The sequence below is a fragment of the Balaenoptera ricei genome, chromosome 1, assembly GCF_028023285.1.
Source record: "Balaenoptera ricei isolate mBalRic1 chromosome 1, mBalRic1.hap2, whole genome shotgun sequence".
In the NCBI taxonomy this organism is placed as follows: Eukaryota; Metazoa; Chordata; class Mammalia; order Artiodactyla; family Balaenopteridae; genus Balaenoptera; species Balaenoptera ricei.
In genome coordinates, this window is record NC_082639.1 from 142,598,458 (window position 1) to 142,623,103 (window position 24,646).

Below are 24,646 nucleotides of genomic sequence, written 5' to 3' on the forward strand. Positions count from 1 at the left end.
TGTGGTGCGTGGGCTCTAGAGTGCAGGCTCAGTAGTTGTGGCGCACAGGCTTAGTTGCTCTGTGGCATGTGGGAATCTTCCCGGACCAGGGCTCAAACCCGTGTCCCCTGCATTGGCAGGCAGATTCTTAACCACTGCACCACCACGGAAGCCTGCACTTATTTTAGTTTTTTTTTTTTAATTAATTTATTTACTTTATTTATTTATTTTGGCTGTGTTGGGTCTGTGTTGCTGTGCGCGGGCTTTCTCTAATTGAGGCAAGCGGGGGCTACTCTTCATTGCAGTGTGCGGGCTTCTCATTGCGGTGGCTTCTCTTGCTGCAGAGCACGGGCTCTAGGTGCGTGGGCTTCAGTAGTTGCGGCTCATGGGCTCTAGAGCACAGGCTCAGTAGTTGTGGCGCACGAGCTTAGTTGCTCCGCGGCATGTGGGATCTTCCCGGACCAGGGATCGAACCCGTGTTCCCTGCACTGGCAGGCGGATTCTCAACCACTGCGCCACCAGGGAAGCCCCTAGTTTAGTTGTAAAGTGAAGTCTTCCCAAAGAAAACTTTTGTCAAATCATTGACAGATTATTTAGTAATGTAGAATAACTCACATTTGTTTAGTTATCACTTGACACTTGGCTAGACCAAAAGTATCTTTGTGAGAAGGAGAGTAAAGTGAGTTAATTTTTTTAACTGTGTTGGTAGCTGACTAAAGTTTTTATGGTTAGAAAATTTTTTTCTCATTACAAAAAAACTTCGTTTTATGAAGTAGTGTACTTCTCATACATATAAAACACAAGTTGAATCCAGGTACCCTGTTTGAAACAGTCTGCAGGAACCATCTTTTCACATATGCATTGCTGCTAGAGATTGGAATATGCACAGTGTTGGTTACATACAGTAAAGTCTGATTAATTAACCTTTATTTTTTAATAATTCATATGTCATAGAATACAAGTCAATCAGAAAATTACTTTCAGTAAAATTTCACTACCAGATAACAAAATGCAGTCATTAAGAATCTATATGACAGATACCAAATAATAATTAACCCAATTTTCTTTGCTGAGTTGGACTTAAATAAAATCTTCACTTTGGACTTCCCTGGTGGTGCAGTGGTTAGGAATCCGCCTGCCAATGCAGGGGACACAGGTTCGTGCCCCGGTCCGGGAAGATCCCACATGCTGCGGAGCGGCTAGGCCTGTGAGCCACAACTACTGAGCCTGCGCGTCTGAAGCCTGTGCTCCGCAGCGGGAGAGGCCGTGACAGTGAGAGGCCCTCGCACTGTGATGAAGAGTGGCCCCCACTCGCCGCAACTGGAGAAAGCCCTTGCACAGAAACGAAGACCCAACACAGCCAAAAATAAATTAAAAAAAAAAAAAAATCTTCACTTAATCTTTGGAAGTATAGCTCTTTGTCATTAATTTTTGTTTTATTTTTTTTGAATTTTATTTAATTTTTTATGCAGCAGGTTCTTATTAGTTATCTATTTAATACATATTAGTGTATATATGTCAATCCCAATCTCCCAATTCATTCCACCCCCCCAACCCCTGCTTTCCCCCCTTGGTGTCTGTACTTTTGTTCTCTACAATATGGTTAGAAACTTTTTTAACTATTGGCATATTTGTTGATTTTAGATTTTCTGCTACCCCTGTCTGTTTTTAAAAACCTAGACTGACTTTTCTTAGAGTCATATTGTATTATCTATGAAAATTTGTATTTTTAGAACATTTTTGAAAATTTTTTCTGAAAAATTTATAAACCAGGATTGTTTACTATAGGTGAAAATAACTCCCTTAAAATTAATTATACCTTTAGTTTTACATGTTTGGACTTAGTAGGTAGGCTTTTCCTTTTCTTAAATTAGGGTCTTTAATATTCACCATATTGAGCTGCCTTTACAGACATTGAAGAAAATTATTTTTATCAAATATGACAAAGGTTTAATATATTTATAATGTAAGAACTCAGCAAATCAATAAGAAAAACTTTAATATCCTGGTAGGTAAGTGGGCGAAGGGCAAGAAAAGATAATTCACAGATGAAGAACTTAGATTAAGATCTATGGTGGAATGTTTAGTCCTGCTAGCAATCTACTAAATTCAAATTAAAGCAACCATATTCTTCCCTAATAGGAATATAATTAATATTCCTTAGTAATCAGCAAAAGTAAAAAGCATAGTTAATATTTAAATATATTAATGAAACTGTTGGGTTCATGTTATTGTAAATTGGAAAACAGTTTAACATTGGATCTCTAGAGTAGCATGTTCTGTACATTCTTTAGTTCAGTTTTAGCACACTTTGTAGATCCTGTTCTAGATAAGTGATCCAAATGAGCATTAATGTACACAAATATGTTCATTTCAGTGTTATTTATAATAGAGAAAATGAGACATAATTCTGTATTGATAATCTCTTGCTGGCTAACTCCACTTCCAGGATAGTTCACTCATATGGCTGTAGGCAGGAAGCCTCAGTTTTTTTTGCCACATGGACCTCTTCATAGGGCTGCTTGACTGTCCTCATGACATGGCAGCTGGATCCTTAAGAGAGAGGGAGAGAGAACAAGCAATGCCTTTTATGACCTAGTCTTGAAAGTCACACTGTCATTTCCACCACATTTGATTTGTTAAAAGTGAACCACTAAGTCCAGCCTACATTCAACAAGAGGAAAATTAAGCTCCTCTTCTTTTTTGTTTTTTTAAAATTTATTTATATTTTATTTATTTATCTATTTTTGGCTGCATTGGTTCTTCATTGCTACGCACAGGCTTTCTCTAGTTGCGGCAAGTGAGGGCTAGTCTTCGTTGCAGTGCACAGGCTTCTCATTGTGGTGGCTTCTCTTGTTGTGGAGCACAGGCTCTAGGTGCGCAGGCTTCAGTAGTTGTGGCATGTGGGCTCAGTAGTTGTGGTGCACGGGCTTAGTTGCTCCACGGCATGTGGGATCTTCCTGGACCAGGGCTCGAACCCATGTCCCCTGCATTGGCAGGTGGATTCTTTTTTTTTTTTTTTTTAATTTTTAAAAAATATTTATTTATTTTTGGCTGTGTTGGGTCTTCATTATTGTGTGCAGGCTTTCTCTAGTTGCGATGAGCGGGGGCTACTCTTTGTTGTGGTGCGCGGGCTTCTCGTTGCGGTGGCTTCTCTTGTTGAGGAGCACAGGCTCTAGGCGCGCAGGCTTCAGTAGTTGTGGTACGCAGGCTCAGTAGTTGTGGCTTGCGGCCTCTAGAGCGCAGGCTCAGTAGTTGTGGCACATGGGCTAAGTTGCTCTGCGCCGTGTGGGATCTTCCCGGACCAGGGCTCGAATCCATGTTCCCTGCATTGGCAGGCAGATCCTTAACCACTGGGTCATCAGGGAAGCCCATGATATAATTTTTAATGGTTTAGTTTTCCAAGCAAAAATAAAGTTATTAGATTATCAGGAACTCTTAAGAGAATACAGATATAACTTTTAGAGATGACAAAATTCTTTTCTGACTTTCATGAAAGGCAAGATAGGGCATTTTCTTTACTAATATTATAATATTGATTTTCAGTGAATGCTAATGATGTGATTGCAGGTAAATTGGCAGGATGAGGAGCAGCAAATCAAAAGAGGTGCCTTTACCAAATCCAAGGAACTCTCAAAGCACGGATACTGTTCAAGGTATGATTTGGTTTTTTTTGAAACTGAACCTAATGATTTGTTTAGGTCATATGCCTAAAATTCTGGGCTATTCAGTAAATGAAAATTATCCATATGCTTTGATTTAGAACAAGTGGATAAATAATTTTTAAAATTCAATTTTGTTTTAAATATACAAGATATCTTATATTCAAAGGCACCCAATAGTAAACTGTTTTGTAAGGGAAAACATCCTTTTTAAAAATGAATCAGTATATGTAAAATTAGTTATATATAATATCTTACAAATTCTGACTTAATGTTAATAAATATCATACAGCTCCCAATATAGTTATAGACCTGTAGTGCATAGGTAACAAAAATAATAGTCTCATTGAACTCTTTTTTTTTTTTTTTAAATGATGCATTGGGGGTAACTTTAATTTAGGGCATGATATTTTTTGAGGGACGTTGACAAACTGGAGTATATCTGGAGCAAGATTATTGGGTTTGTGAGGGATCTGGATATCACGTCACATGAGGGGCATTTGGAGGAGATGAAAATAGTTATCCTAGAGAAGGATGACTCAAGGAAAATATATAGACTTAAACTCTTTGAAGGGCTGTTATCTGAAAGACTAAATAGATGTTACCTTGTTTCTACTAGTAGATTGAAGTCTGGAGTAGTTTTCTAATCTTTTCATATCATAATATGAAATGCAGTACAATACTATATTTTGTATTTGTTCAGCTCATTGGGATAAACTGAGGATACTACTTATTGTTAGAGATGTCTGATGGGGTGTAGGTGGGGGGGGTGTTAGTCCAGTTGTCCTAAGGACTAGTGGGATCAGTGTCTAATACAACTAAACCGTATATTGGGAAGCTCGGCTTCAGAGGGTGGGAGAGGAATCGTGTTTTGGCTCAATATGATAAAGCACTTGCTGGGGAATAGTTCTGCCTAATAAAGTGATTCTCAAACTTTTGAGTGCATTTGGGACCTTATTAAAATGCAGATTCCAAGGTACACTTCAGAGATTCTAATTCAGTAAATATCAATATTGCCCAGCAGATATAACCACACCATGGGATGCACTTTCTCAGACCAAGGCTGCTGTAAGTAATTATAGCTTCCATTTATTTCTTTCTAGTCTAAAATTGATTGCCTGTTGTGATTGAATAGATTACAATTTTTTTCTGTAGTGCTTTTTTGATAAGAAAATAAGGTTAAACATTTCTGTAAGAAGTTATATACTATATGTTACAAAATGAACATTAATGACAACTATTAGACAGTAAAGCAATAATTAAGACACTAAGTATCAGAAACATTAACACTATGGCATATAAAAGATTAAGATAATTTGTACTATTTATTCTGCTTTAATAAATTTGCTCAATTGGTATGTTGAGATGAAGATTTAAAACATAGAATGTATTTGAGAAGGTGGGGCTGTGTCTATGTAAAAGGCTCAGAGTCAGGAAATGAAAGGAACAGCTTTTCCTTGAGTGGACTGTGAGTTACCTCCTCTTTTTTTGTGGCAATAGCAGTCTCTTTTCTCTTAGCACTGCTGAAAAAGCATGATTATGGGCAAATGTTCTCATTTATGTTCTGTCCAGTCTTGTCTGGAGTTTAGGAATCCAAATTTGGCAAGTGATACATAGCTTCTTCAAAGAGAGACCTTTTCCTTTTTTCTTTTTCATCTGCTTTTCTAGGCAAATTACTCTTCTAATATATATTTTGTTTGTTTTCTTTTGTATTCTACCTGAGTTCGAATTATCTATTTCTTTACTGTCTGAATATGGTGATTTCTGTCCCCTAATCTTTTGAACTGGTTTGAAAATCAATCTGGAAAAGGTACTATAACCTAGGTTTGGTCATAATGCAGAGTCAAATTTTGGCCCCATGAATACAGCAATCAGTATATATTCTCTCTCTTCTGCATAAGTATTGTACATCTATAACATAGGAATAGTTTCTCTCCCCAGTTTAATTTAGAGCTAAACTAATTTAGAGCTGAACTGTTAATAGTTGTTTTCCAAAAAAATAATTGGGCTTTTAAAAAGAATTTTTAGGGATAAGTGGTTCATAATATAAATGGGGAAAAACGTCTGATACAGAACTATTAATATATAAAGGATTATTCCAATCTTGTGAGTACATTGCACTGCAAAAATCTGAAAGAAGATAAATCAGAATTTTACACAAAGTTTCTGTCTCTGTGTGGTGGAATTTTGATCATTTTAATTTTATTTTTTTCTGTTTCCTGTTTTTTTCAAGTTTTCTCCTGTAAGCATGTGCGGGGAAAATGCTTTTTAAAATCATTGGTGGTAATATCAAAAGTCGACTTAAATTGTAAAGCATATGGAAACCTGAATTCTATCTTGTGAATTTTGTCCTTATTGTGAAACTTATTCTGTAGATACAAAACTATAAAAAATTGTGGCGGGCTTCCCTGGTGACGCAGTGGTTAAGAATCCATCTGCCAATGCAGGGGACACGGGTTTAAGCCCTAGTCTGGGAAGATCCCACATGCTGCAGAGCAGCTAAGCCCGTGCACCACAACTACTGAGCCTGCGCTCTAGAGCCTGCAAGCCACGACTACTGAAGCCCGTGCGCCTAGAGCCCATGCTCTGCAACAAGAGAAGCCACTGCAGTGAGAAGCCCGCGCAGCACAGTGAAGGGTGGCCCCTGCTCGTTGCAACTAGAGAAAGCCCGCGCGCAGCAATGAAGATCCAACGCAGCCAAAAAAGAAGAAAAAAAGAAAAGTTGTGGCTATTTGAATAGTCCTAAATTTTAGTCTAGCTGAATTGTTTTTTCCTCATTTTTGCGTGTAAAATGCATAAAATATATAGAAATGCACAAAATATGTAGCTTAATGATACACAACATACAATGTCAGAAAATTTACTGCTTTTAAAAAACTCAACGATTAAAAAAAATAGGTCAGCAGGACAAATAGAAACTCCTTGATGTTCTACAAACTCTTTAATTTTCTTGTCCAGATTTGGGCAGCATTGAGCCAGTTGTTAGTAGAGCTTAAGTGGTAAATAATGGGAAAACTATTTTTTTTAATTAAAATAAAGCATTCCTAAGTTTTTTCTACTTTGGAGAAAGGTGTTGGACAATATAGTTTTAAATAACTACTTAAATTGATGGTAGCTGGTTAATTTACAGGATTAACCTGTTTGTTTTGATGGTGTTTAAACTTTAGCTGAGACACATTGAAAACAAATTGGAAGTAACCCCTACGAGTACAGCTGTGTTTGATTCTGTCATGGATACCAAGAAATCTTCTGCAAGTGCTACCAGAAAAATAAGTAGAAAAGGTATGTATGAGGTTAATTCCAAAGATATAAATATATTAAATATGAATTTTGATGTTTTATTTCAACTTAATTTCTTCTTATAGTCCCATGTATTTCCTTGTTCTTTTGTCAGAGACTATATACCTCATCAGCATTTAGTTTTTTTTTCTTTGGTACTGAGTAGTTATGAAGCAGGCTTGTATTCAGTGACCGTAGATGACATTTTCACCATCTTTTGATCAGGGACTTAGCACCACTGCATCGCCTTTGACAGTGAGTTTTCATTTGTTGTTAATGAGAATTTGATTTTGAGCCTTTAGGGTTATAATGTCTTTTTTGTTTTTAATTCACAGGTATATCACTTTGAAATTTAGTTGACTTAAGACTTATATTTTTTTGTTGGGGTTTAAAATCAAAATTGGAATATCTGTCTTAGAGATACTATCATAAATTGACACAGTGTAAATATTTTCTTTGGTTACCTTTCATATATTTAATTCTGTGGTTGTATAATTAGTGGGATAAACCTGCAGGTTAGTACTTTCCACCGATACTGTGATTCTTTTTTATTAATCTGTGAGTCTGTTGGGTTTTATCTGATACTTCTTTTTTTTGAGTCAGAACTTTTGACAAAAAGGAATTTTTTATGTAGAATTTTATTTTGCATTGTTTGCTCAGAATATAGTCTTTCTCCATAAGTTGAGTTACTGTAATAATTTAACCTGAATTTTTCCCATCTACTTATATAATATCCAACCAGGGATTTCAGAAATAATAGATACCTAAGTTATTTTCTTAAATACTAGCCGCATTCAGAGACAGTTGTATTTTATATCATATGTTCCCATAGATTTCCTTTTTCTTCAGATGGTAGATACCTGGATGATTCTTGGGTTAATGCTCCAACCTCCAAATCTTCTAAATCACGAAAAGAGAAATCTCGTAGTCCTCTCAGAGCTACCACCCTGGAGAGTAACGTAAAGAAAATTAATCGTGTGGAATTTCGTGAACCTTTGGTTTCTTACAGGTTAGTGTTTTTTTGTTTGTTTGTTTTGTTTTTGTTTTTTGTTTTTTTTAAATTATAAAATAGAGTTAATCTGTAGTATTTATAGTAAGAGTATAGTTTATTTTCTCAGTTTTTCATAGCACTCTGGATCTAGTATTATTACCTTTTTCATTTTCCAAAAAGGTAAAGCAAAATCTTTTATATTATGAAATGCTGACTTTCTGTTCTTTTACAGATGGAATATTTGGGGAGAAGAAGTAGTAATATTTGCTCCAGACCACTGCCATTGTAATAAACCTACAAATGAATTATTCAGTTTCTTTTATCACCTTCTGTATGAAACATTGCCAGATTTGTTTCTACCCCAGTTCATTCTCCAGCTTATTTAACCCTTCCTCTGTGCTTCCTCTGTTAGAGCACTTTCATGTTGCATTATATTTTGATTCCATATCTACCCATTACATTAGTTTATCTATGACTGTAAATCTGTCTTATTCTCAAAGCATTATCTTAGTGCCTGTCATTTACTAAGTATTCTAGATATTTTTTCCAACATTTTATTATGAAAATTTTCATATTCATAGAAAAGTTGAAAGAACTGTATAGTGAATATTTAATGAGTGAGTGATTGAAAGACTGTGTGAAATTACATTTTTTTTTTTTTTGGTGAGTTCTTCCCTTTTTAAGATTGAAGCATGGTAGATAACCTACCATTTTATGCTTTATTTTATTCTCTACATGTGCTAATTTTAGACCTGTGAATTGTTGCAGTCTGGTCAAGATAGTGAAAATAATTGAATTTAGTCTTGATCTCTACAGAGAGAAGCTACAGAACCCAGTTCTCAGCCCCCATCTTGTTTAATAGTCAGCCATTCAGAACAGGGTCTAATGTTTTTTGGGTCATGGACCCCAGTGAGAATCTGATGAAAGCTGTGGACTATCTCCTTAGAAAAATGCACACACTCGTGCACTCACGATAGATACAAAATTACCATATTATGCTGTAATAGAGTCATGACTCTAAGAATTTTTGTGGCATTTAGAGTTTTATGCCTATACATGAAACATTTAGATCAGTACTTACAATGGAACCGTTAATGTGAACCACACATATGTAATTAAAAGATTTTTAGTAGTCACATACACACACACAAAGATGTTTTGCATTCTTTTTTGTTTTAAATCTTTTAAATCTGGTATGTAATTTACATTATAGCACATCTCAGTTTGGACTAACCACATTCAAGTGCTCAGTTGCCACATGTGGTAAATGCTACTGTTTCAGACCTTGCAGGTTCAGATGGTTGTTTATCTGCTTTTATAACTTTGTTGGGTAGTTTCTCTTTTTCTTTTCCTTTAAAAAAAAAATATTTATTTATTTATTTTTTGGCTGTGTTGGGTCTTCGTTGCTGCACACGGGCTTTCTCTAGTTGTGGCGAGCAGGGACTACTCTTCATTGAGGTGCACAGGCTTCTCATTGCGGTGCCTTCTCTTGTTGCGGAGCACGGGCTCTAGGTGCGCAGGTCTCAGTAGTTGCAGCATCCAGGCCCTAGAGGGTGTGGGCTTCAGTAGTTGCGAAGCATGGGCTCAGTAGTTGTGGCTCACGGGCTCAGTAGTTGCTGTGTGCGGGCTCCAGGGCGTGCGGGCTTCAGTAGTTGTGGCACGCAGGCTCAGTAGTTGTGGCTCACGGGCTCTAGAGTGTAGGCTCAGTAGCTGTGGCGCATGGGCTTAGTTGCTCTGCGGCATGTGGGATCTTCCCAGACCATGGATCAAACCCGTGTCCCCTGCATTGGCAGACAGATTCTTAACTGCTGCGCCACCAAGGAAGTCCCTGTTGGGTAGTTTTTCATGTATTCTTCCTACTGCTGAGGCTTGTCTTCATTAACCTCCCTTTTAATTAACTGCTCTGTTCCTAAAATATAACTTATTAGAATGATATGTAAAATAAAAATAGTTTATGAAGGAATACTTTTGCTAGTGTTTTTATGAGTAGAGAACATGTGGACTTTGTGATATGTACTTTGGCTGTGTCCAGTCTTCTTTGCTTATTCTGGTATTTCTAGATATGCTTTACATAATTTGAAGCTGCCAGAAAAGTTGTCTGTGTTTCAGAGAGGTTAAACTTTACTAACCACATTTATTTGGAGGAAAATATTTACTGTACTTCCACTTAATTTCTACTCCCAATCTATTTGCTAATTTGGTACATTATTTAGAAGTTATACATATGAAATGTCAGAATTTGAGCACTTTTTTTTCCTAGTTCTTAAGATTTCATGGAGAAGTAAAATGTACATTTTGGTAATAGTGTCCAGTGAATATGCAAAGTCAGATTGTAATCCTCTTTTCTGGGGTTCTTAAGGAAATCTCTCTATGCCTCTTTTGCATATTTCTTATTTTATAATATGCAGATTATGATTTAGATTATTTGCCATAATCTAAACTTTGATACACAGGAGGCATTGAGCATTGAATTTTAATAGTAGTAATGGTTATTTTGTTTTTTTTAACTTACTGGAACTTCTAGGTTTTTGAGGTCTCTAATGTTAGCTTAGAGTTCTCTATTCAGTTTGTATGACTGGTTTTTGTACTCTTTATTCAACGCTAATTATTTTTTAATAACAGGGAAGTCCATGGTACACCGTCCAACATAAGTCCCAGCCATTTAGAGTCAAAGCATATATATTGTGTGGATGTTAATGAAGAGAAGCCTGAGAGTGGGAACCGGATGATATACAATCAGGAAGATCGGAATATACATTGCTGTGATTTTGAGAGCTCCCAATCATCTGTCGTCAATGATACAGTTGTTAGATTTTTAAATGATCGACCAACAATTGACGCATTGCAGAATTCTGAATGTTTGATTAAGATGGCAGCTCCTATGAGAAGTGATGAAGAAAAGCCTAATAGAGCAAAAGGAAATGAGAACACTTTGAAGCCTTCTGTATGTTACATGGGCCGTGATGTTGATTCAAAAGTGTTACGGTTAACTGATTCTTCTCCATCTTCTACTAGTACCTGTAATTCCCAAAGATTAGATATCCTAAAGCGGCGACAACATGATGTTAAATTGGAAAAACTCAAGGAGCGGATCAGGAAACAGTGGGAACACTCAGAAGAAACAAATGACCAGGGCCAGAATCTGGGTCATATTGACCATCCAGTAATGGTTGTTAATGTTGATAGCTCAGTAACAGCAAAGGTCAGGAAAGTGGCAACAGCACCACCTGCTCCAACATATAAAGGTTTGTAATCAGTCTTTGTGTCTTTTTCTGTCTTCCTGCCTCCTTGTCTCCCTTTCTCCCTTGGATGTATTTGAGTAGAGAGGACCATCTTTAGAACAGGGTGTGATTCTCAAATCTAATGCCTTAAAAAATTAATTCAGGATGCATGCTAAAAATGCAGATTCCTGGATCCTACACTGGATCTAAATCAGAATTTCTGGAGATAGGGTCCAGAATTGGAATTTTTAACAAGTCCCTCGAGGTCCTTATAGTTTGAGAACCACCATATGAACAGTTAATAAGTTGAACAAAAGAGAAAATAAAAATTAGTACAACTTTCAGAGAACTGAAAGAATATTGCTCTTATTCTGCCATTGTATTTGGATTGTTATTAGAAATTCTTTCAAAAGTAATGTTTGAAAGATAATTCAGTCAGTGCCAGTTAATACTTGGTTACAGAATATTTTGGCACTGACATTTGGACCCTGTTGTTACCTTAACCTTCAAATTTTGACAGGGGTTTTCGCCATGTTTAAGAAAACAATATTTAAATCAGATTTCCACTGAGAAGATGCTTTTCAGAGAGAATTTCTGGTTTTGGCCCAACTCAAGTTTTTATATATGGTGGTTTTTAGGAGTTTGCATTTTTTTATTCCTGAAACTATTTTCACAGGGTCACCCATATAAAATTTTTAATAAAGAGTTGATTCATTGATGAGGTTACTCTGTGTTAGACTTTTGTCTTAAAATTCCTGCCATTCTGGCCTTTCTTTTGTGGATATTTTTTCAAGTTCAGTTTTTAGTTTGGATAAATGTATGAAGATCAAAATATAGCCAAGATTTGTTTCTTCTGTTAATTTTAACAGAACAAATTTAACTATCTAAAGTTCGAGCAATTAACAGTTTTTTGTGTTGTTTATTATGTTTTGCTAGTGCTATTCATTGTGAATTAGATAAAAGATAGATAATTAGCATTTTATTCTACATAATTTGTGATAAAATTATGGGTAGTTCCCTTAGTAAAATTCTTTCTTATCCTTCTAGTAGTTTGTGTGCCATGTAGTCATAATTGTCCACACTGTTGACAGCGCAGATAGCAAATGGTGGGGTCAGAATGTTCTTGTTGGTTCTGAGATAGTGATTATCCAAAACTTTGGCTATACTTGTATCAGACCCATTAAATACAGATTGTACCTTTAAGGTTTGTTCATTCTAGAAGTCAAAGTTCTGAAATTCCAAAAGCTATTCCACTAAGGCAAAGTCAAGATGGTTGATTTGAATCTATATTTTATTTAATAATTTATAAAAATCTAAAAGTTAAAAAAGAAAACAACCTTAAATAACCAGAGTGAAAATCTTAAGGATAACTTCCTTTGAGTGGTGACTGGATTTCGTGTATTCCTTTTACTTACTAATTTTTAACATGTTAATTTTCATATTAAAATATATTATGAATACAACTTTTGGGAGGCTAACTAATGAAATGTAGTATACATTTCAGAAATTGTAACAGAATATGGTTTCCGGTGTCCTGAGCAATGGATTTATTTTTTCCAGCGGTGTAGAACTGGTTTTCTGCCAACTTTTTGTCAGTGTAAATTAAAACCCTCTTAATATACTGTGTTCTAAAGTGACATTTTAATTTCACTTGTTCAAATACATAATAAATTCACTTGGTTCACAATTCAAAAGATGAAAAGGATGTACATTGAAAAGCTCTATCACTCTGGTGCTCCAACCACCTGGTCCCCTTTCTGGAGGTTACTTGTGTTAACAATTTGTGTATCATTCCAGAGATAATTTTCTCATATACAAATGAGAGAGAGAGGGCATGTGTGTGTGTTTTCTTTCTCTTTTTATACAGTTGTTAGCATATGAAACCCCTTCTAAACTTTGTTTTTACATTTTTGTGTGTGTATGTTTAAAGTTTGAAGTAGTGAGCACAGTGGTGTTTATGTGATTCTTCCTTATACTTAGTGGTTTGCATATCTTTTTCTTTCTGGTTTAAATGCCCAAGAATGTTAAGAGCCTATTTTGGTCATCTGTATTTTATTTAGAGCTTAGTACAGTGTCTTGGACACAAGTAAATGCACAGTATATTTTTTATTCTATTCAGTAAATTCAACTAGTAAGAAAAAATGTGCACAAAGAGAATGAAAATGAAAACTGGGGAACAGAAAGAGAAACTGATGTAGATATTGAAAGCTTCTTAAAGTTAACTTGTTAGTAAAGATCAAATATAAAGAAAGGCTCCCATAGAAATAAATGTTTCCTAAAGAGGAGAGAAGAAAAAATGATAGGGTTGAATGTAGAGATGGAATGAGGGTGAGAAATGTTGGGAGGGAGGTAGCTTTACAAGGAATTGCCACACTTTCTTGTTACAAACTGTGGTTTGCAATAGACTGAACACTATGTTTATAAACATTTTCCTTATATAGCTATAGGCATAATTGTGTGTGCCCAATGCTACAAATGTCAGGTAAAATAAAGCTTATGCTGTTGTTCCTAAGAGCTGAATAGATTATTTTTTATTAGACACGTAATTAGTTTACCAGTACATTTTATCTAACACTTCTAAAGTACTTTTACCAATTTTTGACTCCATTCTTTATATTGATTTAATTTTACAAAATATTTAATGGCGATTCTTTGGTAAGTGGAGCCCATTTGAAAATATAAATCTTTTTACTACTCTGGTTATCATCCACATTTGATACTTTATTATTATTTTTTTTTTGCAAAATAACATTCTGAGTTCTGTATGTTTCTTAAAAGAGTAGTGATAAATTTGAAGTAGGAAATTAGAATGATAATTTCTAGGAAATAGCACATGTGTAATGTTTGTTGAGAAATTGAGCAGGTATGTTTTAAAGAACTGTTTTCCATACTTTGGTTGCATTTTGCCTATGTAGATAGCAGCTTGTCCATTTGTTCAGCCATAGGCAAAATCAGACAGATGATAGCAATTAATGCCTGTATTCAAAGAAAAGAAGAATGAGTAGCGTTGTCTCTCTTTTAGTCTTAAGAAGGGTAGTTTGTAGCTCTGATATCCATAATTTATGATTGCCATTTATCATTTAATTTAGTACATCTCCATTTCTAGTCTTTTTGAACAAATGTATATTGCTTTGTCTCACTGAAGCTTACTTCTTCCAAACAGTATTTGTTAACATATTATGTGGTAGCTAATGATGCATTCCTCTTTTAAAAGCTTATAAATCTTTTCAACATCATTAGTTATTAGGGTTACAAAAATCAAAACCACGGTGAGATACCATTTCACACCTACTAGGGTGGCTATAATAAAAAAGACAGACAATAACAAGTGTTGGTGAGGATATGGAGAAATTGGAACCCTCATACATTGCTAGTGAGAATGTAAAATGGTGCAGCTGCTTTAGAAAGCAGTTTGGCAGTTTCTCAAAAAGTTCAACATAGAGTTACCATATGACCCAGAAATTCCACTCCTAGGTATAATACCCAAGGGAATTGAAAACATATACATACACACACACACGTGCATGAATGTTTATGGCGACATTATTCATAATAGCCAAAAAGTAGAAACAACCCAAATGTTCATCAGCTGATGAATGGATAAGCAAATGTTGGTATATCTGTACAATGGAATATCATTCAATAATAAAAGAAATAAAACTTCTATATGTGTTATAAGGTGGATGAGCTTTGAAAACAAAATGCTAAGTGAAAGAAGCCAGACACAAAAGGCTACATATTGTGTGATTCTATTTTTATGAAATGTCCAGAACAAGCAAATCCATAAAGATAGAAAATAGATTAGTAGTTGCCGGGGAATAGAGGGAATGGTGTGGGGAGTGACTGCTAATGGGCACAGGGTTACTTTTCAGGGTGATGAAATGCTCTGGAATTAGATAGTGGTGATAGTTGTATAACTTTCTGAATAGCCTAAAAACCAGGGGGTTGTACACTTTAAAAGAGTGAATTTTATAGTTTATTAATTTTATCTCACTTATAAAAGAATATAACAAAACTTTTAATGCAACTTTAATAAGAATGTTCTGTATTGTTGGTTATATATTAGGCTTCAATCCTTCAGAGACCAAGATTCGAACACCTGATGGGAAAGTGTGGCAGGAGGCTGAGTTTCAAAACATGAGTAGAGAACTGTATCGTGACTTAGCACTTCACTTTGCAGGTGAGTGTAGAGTGTTCCTAGGTTTTGAGTGTTTTATCATGCATACTGTCTAACGTGCAATACTTAAACATAAAATTGTCACCAAACTAAAGATATTTCCCTTTACTAACTGCATGGTATACTAAAGTAGTGATGGTGTCAGTTGTAAGACTCTTCTAGCCTCTGGGCTCTGCTCCAGGGTTAAAATTAGCATACATAGCTGATGAGGCAGAAACTAGGCTATTTTTAAACTAAGGGTCTTTCTGAGTTGGACTTGTCTGATTTGAAGAAAACATAGTAGAGTCTAGTTGAAGTTTACTTCTACTAGACCTCTGAGATCTTTGAAATGGTCAGTAATTTGGCAGGCAGCAGATAAGATAACTAACATGAAGGCAAAATGCAGGAAGAGAAATGAACATTATAGGAAGGGAATAATGATAGAGGATGGAAGGAGTAACTTATGGAAGATTGGAAGAGGGAAATAGGAAGGTCATACTCATAATGTTACTACTATTGAACACCTTGTATGATTCTGGGCAAGATGCTACTGGGTACTTAGTCTTCTGAATGTTTTACAGTTGAGGAAATGTAGGCCCAAAGAGTAATTTTCCCGAGGTTGCATAAAGTTAAGAATCGAAGCCAAGGTTCAAAACCAAGTCTGTCTGACTCTAAAGCCTGAGATTTTTCTAGTAAGCCCCAGTGGAGATTTTGCTAATAAATATTGTGGCATTAACTGTCCAGTCCAATTTTCCTACTGTTACTGTTGGAACACTATTTTCAGAAATTTTTTCCCATGTGGAAAGGAAATATAATAGTTAAGAGCAAAGATTTTGGAATCAGTTTACAAGGGTTCAAATTCTGGCTCTGCCACATATTAGCTATTTATACTATCTATGTTACATAACCTCTCTTCCTTGGTTTTCTCATCTGTAAAATAGGAATAATAACTATATACTTCGTAGAACAGTATCATTATAGACTAGTGGAATGATGTATGTCAAAAAACTCTTAAAGAGGTCTGCGTATTATAGTCTGCCTTCTCTTTTGATATGGTGGGTGAACTCTGCCTGGGCTCCTATCTTAAACAAACCCATCTACTTGTGTTTTATATTCCATTTGCTCTTGTGTATTGAAGGACATTACTTCAGCCTTGTTTTCTTTCTTTTGCATCATCAAGTTTTCCCTCTGTACGAGGTCATGCCCATCAACATACTGTTTGATAACATGCTGTTATCTCAGCCATCATAAAAGAACCCCTCTTTTGGCCCTACTCTTTTTAGCAACTACCTTGTTTCTCTTCTTTTACTTACAGCAAAACTTCAGAAAGTTGCCTTATCTTCATTGTCTCCAAGTTTTCTCCTCTGTTTTACTCTTGAAACCTTCTGTTAGGTTTTTGCTCCTACATGTCTGTGGACTGCTGTTATCAAGATCATCAGTGACTTCCACACTTCCACATTGCTAAATCCAATGTTTAATTCTCATTTGTCATCCTACTTGATCTCTCAGCATCACTGGACATCACTGATCACTTCTTCCTTGAAATTCTTCACTTGGCATCTGTCTAGGATACCATAAGTGTTTAGTTTTCCTCCTAAGTCTAGCTGCTCCTTTTTAGTTGTTTTTTTCCTAATCGACTCTCTGATCTCTGAACATCAGCAGGTCCTGGTCTCAGTGCTTGGATCTGTGCTTCTCTTTTCTTTATTTTTCTTTTCTTTTTTTCTTTTTCTTTTCTCTTCTTTTCTCCTCCACCCCTTTCTTTTTCCTTTTTTGTTTTTTAAATTTTTTGTTTATCTATATACAAACTAGGCAAGCTCATCTAGTCTCAGGACTTTAAAAATGCTCTGTTGCTGATGATTCCCAAATTTATGTCTCTGGCCAGACTTCTCTGAACTCAGATTGATATCCAGCTGCTAACTCTGCACCTTCCCCTGGATGCATAATAGATTTCTTAAGCTTAATATATCCAAAAATGGAGCTAGGTAACTAACTAAATGGGGTCATGGTACACCCCTTAAACTTATTCCTGTGGTAGTCTCTCCATTTTAGTTAATCTTATCTTTCTAATTGTTCAGGTCCCAAATCTTGAGTCATCCTTGATCACTCTGTTTCTCTCACACCTTATATCTAACATTGTCTGAAATATAACCACTTTCTGCTACCACCTAGGTCTAAGCCCTCCACCATCAGTCTCTTGGTTGGATTACCGCAGTAGCTTTCTAACTGGTTACCCTGCTTCTGCCCTTCTTCTAATGGGTCTGTTTTCATCGCAGCTGTGAGAGTAACCTTGTTAAAATTTAATTCAGGTCATATCACTCCTTTGCTCAAAAATTTCTTATCTTATTCTTGAGTAAAACCTGAAGTTCTTACAATGAGCTATAAAGCCCTACATGATCTTGCCCTCGGTTATGTCTCTTGACCCTAGTTCTTACTACTCTTCTCTTTGTTCACTTCATTCACACTGGCTTCCTTGCTGTTTCTTAGACACTAAGTATGCTCCTGCCTCAGGGCCTTTGACTCACATTTACTTCTTCTTTGCCCAGAATGCAGAGCTCTATATGTATTTTAAAGTACATTTATCCAGATCTGTGATTGAGATTAATTTTCAAATTTATATGTTCTGTTTATTTCCCCAGGTTGGAATTTAAAAATTAGTGAGTAGTAACTTATGTGTGTGTATGTGAAATACCTTGACAAGTTTCACTAGCATAATCATAAAAGGGCCTAATTTAGGAATATTGAGTATTTTATAAAGTTTTATGCTAGAAGGTCATGAATGTCTCAGTTAAGTAGGAATTTTTTTTTTTTTTAAAGATTTATTGATTGATTGCTATGTTGGGTCTTCGTTTCTGTGCTAGGGCTTCCTGCAGTTGTGGCAAGCGGGGACTACTCTTCATCGCGGTGCGCGGGCCTCTCACTATTGTGGCCTCTCTTGTTGCGGAGCACAGGCTCTAGACGCGCAGGCTCAGTAGTTGTGGCTCACAGGCCTAGTTGCTCCGTGGCATGTGGGATCTTCCCAGACCAGGGCGCGAACCCGTGTGCCCTGCATTAGCAGGCAGATTCTCAACCACTGCGCCACCAGGGAAGCCCCATGAATTTTTAAATGAAAAGGAGTCTGTGAAAGTGCTCACCTCTGAGATTGTATAAATGCTATGATCTAGCTTGGAAAGTATTACTGTTGCAGCGTCTTCTAGTTTGTGAAAGCAGGGTGAATTTCTCAAGGATTTCCTGAAAAAGATAACAAAGAATTGGAACCTAACATTGGAGTAACGGTGATCTCTAGACTTTGCTGTAAGAGGACTTGGCATTGTAGTCTTTGGGTCAAAGAAATAGCATCAGTGAAGGTTTCTCTCTCTCTGCCTGAATCATATACTTTACACAGATTTTTCATACTGTGGGGGAGGATGAGTGGGTAGGTAGCAATTGTTATAATATTTGCTATATATGTTTCTGCTTTTCAGATGATAGCTCTATGAAAGAAAAACCTGCTGAAAAAAGTAAAGAGAAGAAAGTGGTCAAGCCAGTACGAAAAGTCCAAAAGGTAGCACAGTTATCAAGTCCAGAATGCAAAACAGGTTGGTTTTCTCAATATCAGGCCCATCCTAAAGTTACATATTAGTGAAATGGCATCTACATGGAAATAAATGTTCTCATTATTCGACACATGCAAAAATTCAGTATATTTTATGTATCATTATTTTGTATATGTGTGTTTGATTGAGGTATAATTGACATAGAGTAAGTTAAACATATTTAGAATGTATAGTTTGATAAGTCTTCATGTATGTGTATACTCATCAAACCATATATTCACCATGATGCTGAATAATGCCCCCCTCCAATTTTTTTCTATCATTATTTTTAATAGAAATTAACCAGATTAAAGGTAATGATTTTTATGTAGTGAACTTTTATATACAAAGGGATGGCTTATGACTGTAGCTAAGTTCCTTCACTCATTCTCGTAAGAGAATAAATGTTGCACAAGAAAAGTCTGGCAGTCCATGCTAGTAGTGGTCACGCTGGACTCTGAATAAATCAAGAAGGGGGAAAAAGAGAATTCCCTAGTTCCATAGTGATTAACATTTCAGGCTTGATCCAGATTGCCTGGGATTTATAACCTGACTCTGTCATGTCTAGCTTTGTTCCTTTGGTAAATAAGTTAATTTTGGTATCCTTTGGTTTCCCCATATGTAAATGGGAAAGCAGTAGTTACTTCTCTCATAGGTTGTTGTGAGAACTAAAATAGTTAATACCAAAAGTACTCAATATAGTACCTGACACATGGTAAGCACTCAATTGTTAGGTGTAATTCCACTACTACTGATTATTGTTATTTCTAGCTATATTGAAAATGGCTATTTAGTATGTCATATTTAAGTCAATGAGTAATTTGGGTCAAGAGAAAGTGGAGAAAGTTGGGAACTTGTCACTTTCAGTTTGGAGACATTCAAACATTCACTCATTATGCGAATATTTTTGAGCACTTGCTATATGTGTGGCACTGGGGTATTCTAAGCTTAGGCAGTACAGTGGTGAGGAGGATGCACATAGCCCCTGCCCTCTTGGAACTTATAATCCTGTCAGGAAAAGAGTAGATATGTAGTTACAGTAAAGAGTAATGAATGTAGGATAGGGAACTTACGAAGTCTTATGGGAACAGGGAATAGGAGTGACGGGGCACTGGTTTCTGACCAGGTGCTTGTTTTTCTGGTCATAGACTAATCAGAAGAGTGTCAAATAACTTACTTTGTGACGCCCATTGTTAACTGTAGATGTCATACAAGAATGACCCTGGCTGTATACAAATAAAAAAATAAAATTTTATAGGAACATGAATTATCTGAATGTAAACTACACTAATTCTTACATTAAAAAAATATAACAAAGTATTTTTCATGTGATATTAGTTGTCAGGGGCATAGTTTGAAGTGAAGCACTGGGACCACTATAACTTACAAATACTGATCTTGGATTGTATTTATCCAGTTTTGTGGTGGGCTAATTCCCATGTGTGTACTGTGGCAGTGACCAAGACAGAGTCATTAAACTGTATTAAAGCTGTATTAAGAGTTTATCTATAGTGAAAGTCCTCTTTTTCTACCAATGACTGCATGAGACTATTCCAGAAAGCCAGAATTCAGAAATAACCACCCAGCATATTTGGAAGCCAACATTTATAAATAGCTACCCAGTATATTCGTGGTTGCTTGCTCCTGATTCAGAAAATTAAGCTGAAATTGAAGAGAAGCCTGCTCTCTCATTTTGCTTAAGAACATAAAGTTTCTTTTTTTTTTTGCAAAATGAAACAAAAGTTTATTTTCTGCAATACTTTCTGTAAATTACAAAGGCGAAATGCTAAACTGCAGCATATAACTTTTCAATATTTAACCAGAGCACTTGTAATAAATATGCATCCTGAAACAAGATAAAAGGCTACACTTTGTCAGGCGTCCTACAGAATGTCTCAAGTTGTACACTCCGCAGCATTTCTGTGCGGGGGCGGGAGGGGGTGGTATTTTTTTTAAATTATAAATCAATAAAATAGTATCACAGAAAGCTTGGAAAATAGAAGAAGACAGATTAAAAACCACTGCCCTTACTTAAACAAAGTACTAGTATTATTTTGTGTATTTCCTTACAGTAATTTAAAGATCAGTAGTAGGTGATTGTAGCTGTTGTATCCATAAAATTTTATCTTTTTCTCTTAGCATCTTACGACAAGAACATTTCTGTTATTTCTTATAGAAATTGTAATTTGAAGTGGCCACACAGTACTCCTTCTAGTAGAAACATAGTTTAACTATCTACCATTCAATGTTTAGGTTACTTCTGATATTATAAAAAATTATACAGTGAACATTTTCATTTTTTTTTTTCTCTCTGTTGGATACATTTCTATTACTTGGATTATTTGATCAAGGAAAATGAGCACTTTGACATATAATACTATTTTTTCTTTTTTTTAGAGAAACTATACCCATTGATATTTCAACAAGCATGGTATAAGTATGATTTTTATAAGAGTGATTTTTATTGTAATTTTACCAGCTTTGGCTATGAATATAAAAGTATTTTCTTCTAATTTAATTAGGTTTAAAGTGCTACTTCATTATTTTCATTTCCATTACATTTCTTATATTGCTTTGCATTTAAACACTTTTACGTATTTATTTCAGTTTTTTAAAATGGTTTCTATTTTGTAAATGGTCTTTCACGGCATTTTTTGGTTTTTATGTTACCGTCTGTTTTGAAATAATGGTCTAATGTTAATTTTTTTACAATCTGAAGCTAATAAATGAAAATTTTTTCTCTTGGTAAACAACTGTATTTATTGAAATATACTTTTATTTTTATGAAGTTTTATAATGAGGGCAATTTAAAGTGTTGATGATATTTGCTTTTTGAATGTCATTGTTTCATGCATTAAAAAGTAGTATGTAGTTTTGTTATATATCTGTAAAACATGTGAAATTCTCTGTAATACCATCCCCTTCAAAGGTAATCACTGTTAACTATTTGTTATATGTTTCCTTAAATTTTTTTTCTATGCTTAGCTTAAGTCATTTGTTCATTCAGCAGACATACATTTTACTATGTGTCAGGTACTGTGCTAGTTTTGGTAAACCAAACACTTATTATAGTTAAGACATATTATTGTTCTGTGCCAAATTGTTAGATTCAGTGCCCTGGTTCTTGAGGTTTCAGAAATCATTAGTATTTGGTACTTAACTTTCAAAGCATTTTACACTTAGTATTTGAGGTGTGTGGGTAAGTCAAGATTTAAACAAACTGTTCATTAATTTTGGGGACTTAAGTTTAAAAATAAAATTAGATTGTAAACCTTTTGACTTTGGTGTAAGATAAGCAAAAGATTAATTACAAATACGTGTATGGTTGAGTAAGATGTACTTTTTTTTTTTTATATCTTTATTGGAGTATAATTGCTTTACAGTGCTGTGTTAGTTTCTGCTGTATAACAAAGTGAGTCAGCTATATGTATACATATATCCCCATATCACCTCCCTCTTGAACCTCCCCTATCCCACCCCTCTAGGTGGTCACAAAGCACCGAGCTGATCTCCTTGTGCTATACATCTGCTTCCACTAGCTATCTGTTTTACATTTGGTAGTGTATATATGTCAGTGCTACTCTCTCACTTCGTCCCAGCTTCCCGCCCGGCCCCATGTCCTCAAGTCCATTCTCTACATCTGTGTCTTTATTTCCGTCCTGCCCCTAGGTTCATCAGAACCATTTTTTTTTTAGATTCCATATTTATGTGTTAGCGTATGGTGTTTGTTTTTCTCTTTCTGACTTACTTCACTCTGTATAACAGACTTTAGGTCCATCTACCTCACTATAAATAATTCAGTTTCATTTCTTTTTATGGCTGAGTAATATTCCATTGTATATATGTGACACATCTTCTTTATCCATTCATCTGTTGATGGACACTTAGGTTGCTTCCATGTCCTAGCTGTTGTAAATAGAGCTGCAATGAACATTGTGGTACATGACTCTTTTCGAATTATGGTTTTCTCAGGATATATGCCCAGTAGTGGGATTGCTGTGTCGTATGATAGTTCTATTTTTAGTTTTTTAAGGAACCTCCATACTGTTCTCCACAGTGGCTATATCAATTTACATTCCCACCAACAGTGCAAGAGGGTTCCCTTTTCTCCACACCCTCTCCAGCATTTATTGTTTGGAGATTTTTTAAGATGTACTTCTGAGAGCTAAAATTTAAGTTGGAAATTCAATCCAATATATATATATTTGTTTTTTGTTTTTTTGTTTTTGTTTTTTTTTTAGGTAGCAGTCATCTGATAAGTACATCTTCTTGGCGAGATGGACAAAAATTAGTAAAGAAAATTCTGGGACCTGCACCTAGAATAGAGCAAAAAGAGCGAAGAATAGCATCAAGTGACAGAAGTGGAAGAGAAAGAACTACTAAATCTGGTGAGTAATTAAATTAGTAAATTAAATTACTCAACCATTAAAATTGTTGAGCAAAGCAATTAAAAGTTGCTTGTGTAAGTACTTTGAGAGGTGAAAATACTCTTTTAAGAATGCTCTTAAGACTTTGCATTATAATTGTGAATGTAGCTCAAAAAAGAAGAAATTAGGCTTGTCTGGATAATTTCCATATATAGATGTTATGATGATCTTTATTAAGAATTCTGTTTGTGTTATATTAATTACATTTAGCTGTCATTATGAATAAATAGCAAAGCATCATGTAATCAAATCTTGTTAGACCTTTAGGGACCTTTAGAGAATCAAGTCCAATCTGTCTTATCTCCACAGACATAAACACAAGTAGACATTCACAAGGTTGGATTTTTTTGTTGTTGTTTGACAGATTAGGAAACAGGCCCTGAGAGAGAAGTGAGTTTTCTCAAGGGTATACAGTCAGTGGGTGACAAAATTTGATCTAGATCCACAGGTCTTTAGTTTGACCCTCAAGTCCATTGCTGATTTCTTTTTGAAACATCTTGAGTGCCATTTGAAATAACCAGTTACTTTTTCACTAACGAACACTAATTTTGGGAAATGAAATATAAATACCTACAAACCTGCTTTCCTTTCCAATGGCAAAAATTTGCCTGAATTTGAGCTTCTGGAATGGATTCAGTAAGAGATGCAATTTGGTATATAGAAGTCAATATATATTTTGTGTTTGTTCCTCTTCACTTTCATCTAGCTTATAAATAAACTCACACCGTCCTTAGCCTAAAATTAAGCCACATCAACAAACATTTAGATGATAAAATGATTGTTTTTCTATATATTTAATTTTTTCTATTATTCATTGGAGAGTTGTGGCAGCCTATAACATTGTCAGTTTTTTTAACAACTATTTGAGGGTTTGGTGAGGGAGAGAAATAGTAACATTAAATATGCATATGGGAGAGAAATAGTAATTATTCATATAGTTAAATATTCATATCAACAGCAAGATACGTCCTTATTTCAGAAATATTAAAAGATGCACATTGGGCTTCCCTGGTGGCGCAGTGGTTGAGAATCTGCCTGCTAATGCAGGGGACACGGGTTCGAGCCCTGGTCTGGGAAGATCCCACATGCCACGGAGTGGCTGGGCCCGTTAGCCACAACTACTGAGCCTGCGCGTCTGGAACCTGTGCCCCGCAACGGGAGGGGCCGCGATAGTGAAAGGCCCGCGCACCGCGATGAAGAGCGGTCCCCGCACCGTGATGAAGAGTGGCCCCCGCTTGCCGCAACTGGAGAAAGCCCTCGCACGAACCGAAGACCCAACACAGCCAAAAATAAATAAATAAATAAATAAAGTAGCTATAAAACGCAGGGAAAAAAAAAAAAGATGCACTTTTTTTTGGA

At 35.6% G+C, this 24,646-nt stretch overlaps 1 protein-coding gene across 3 annotated transcripts in view; it reads left to right on the plus strand.

The window, feature by feature from the left end:
* The window catches only part of CEP350 (centrosomal protein 350), a 136,955-nt gene that overhangs the window by 11,396 nt on the left and 100,913 nt on the right, over positions 1–24,646 (plus strand). For all 3 annotated transcript variants that reach the window (XM_059937418.1, XM_059937427.1, XM_059937422.1), the window contains exons 2-9: positions 3,550–3,635; positions 4,666–4,709; positions 6,809–6,923; positions 7,770–7,929; positions 10,534–11,156; positions 15,199–15,312; positions 18,750–18,863; positions 23,102–23,248. In XM_059937418.1, the coding sequence (XP_059793401.1) occupies positions 3,563–3,635; positions 4,666–4,709; positions 6,809–6,923; positions 7,770–7,929; positions 10,534–11,156; positions 15,199–15,312; positions 18,750–18,863; positions 23,102–23,248 (1,390 nt within the window). In that variant the 5' untranslated portion in view covers positions 3,550–3,562. The remainder of the gene's footprint in view (positions 1–3,549; positions 3,636–4,665; positions 4,710–6,808; positions 6,924–7,769; positions 7,930–10,533; positions 11,157–15,198; positions 15,313–18,749; positions 18,864–23,101; positions 23,249–24,646) is intronic.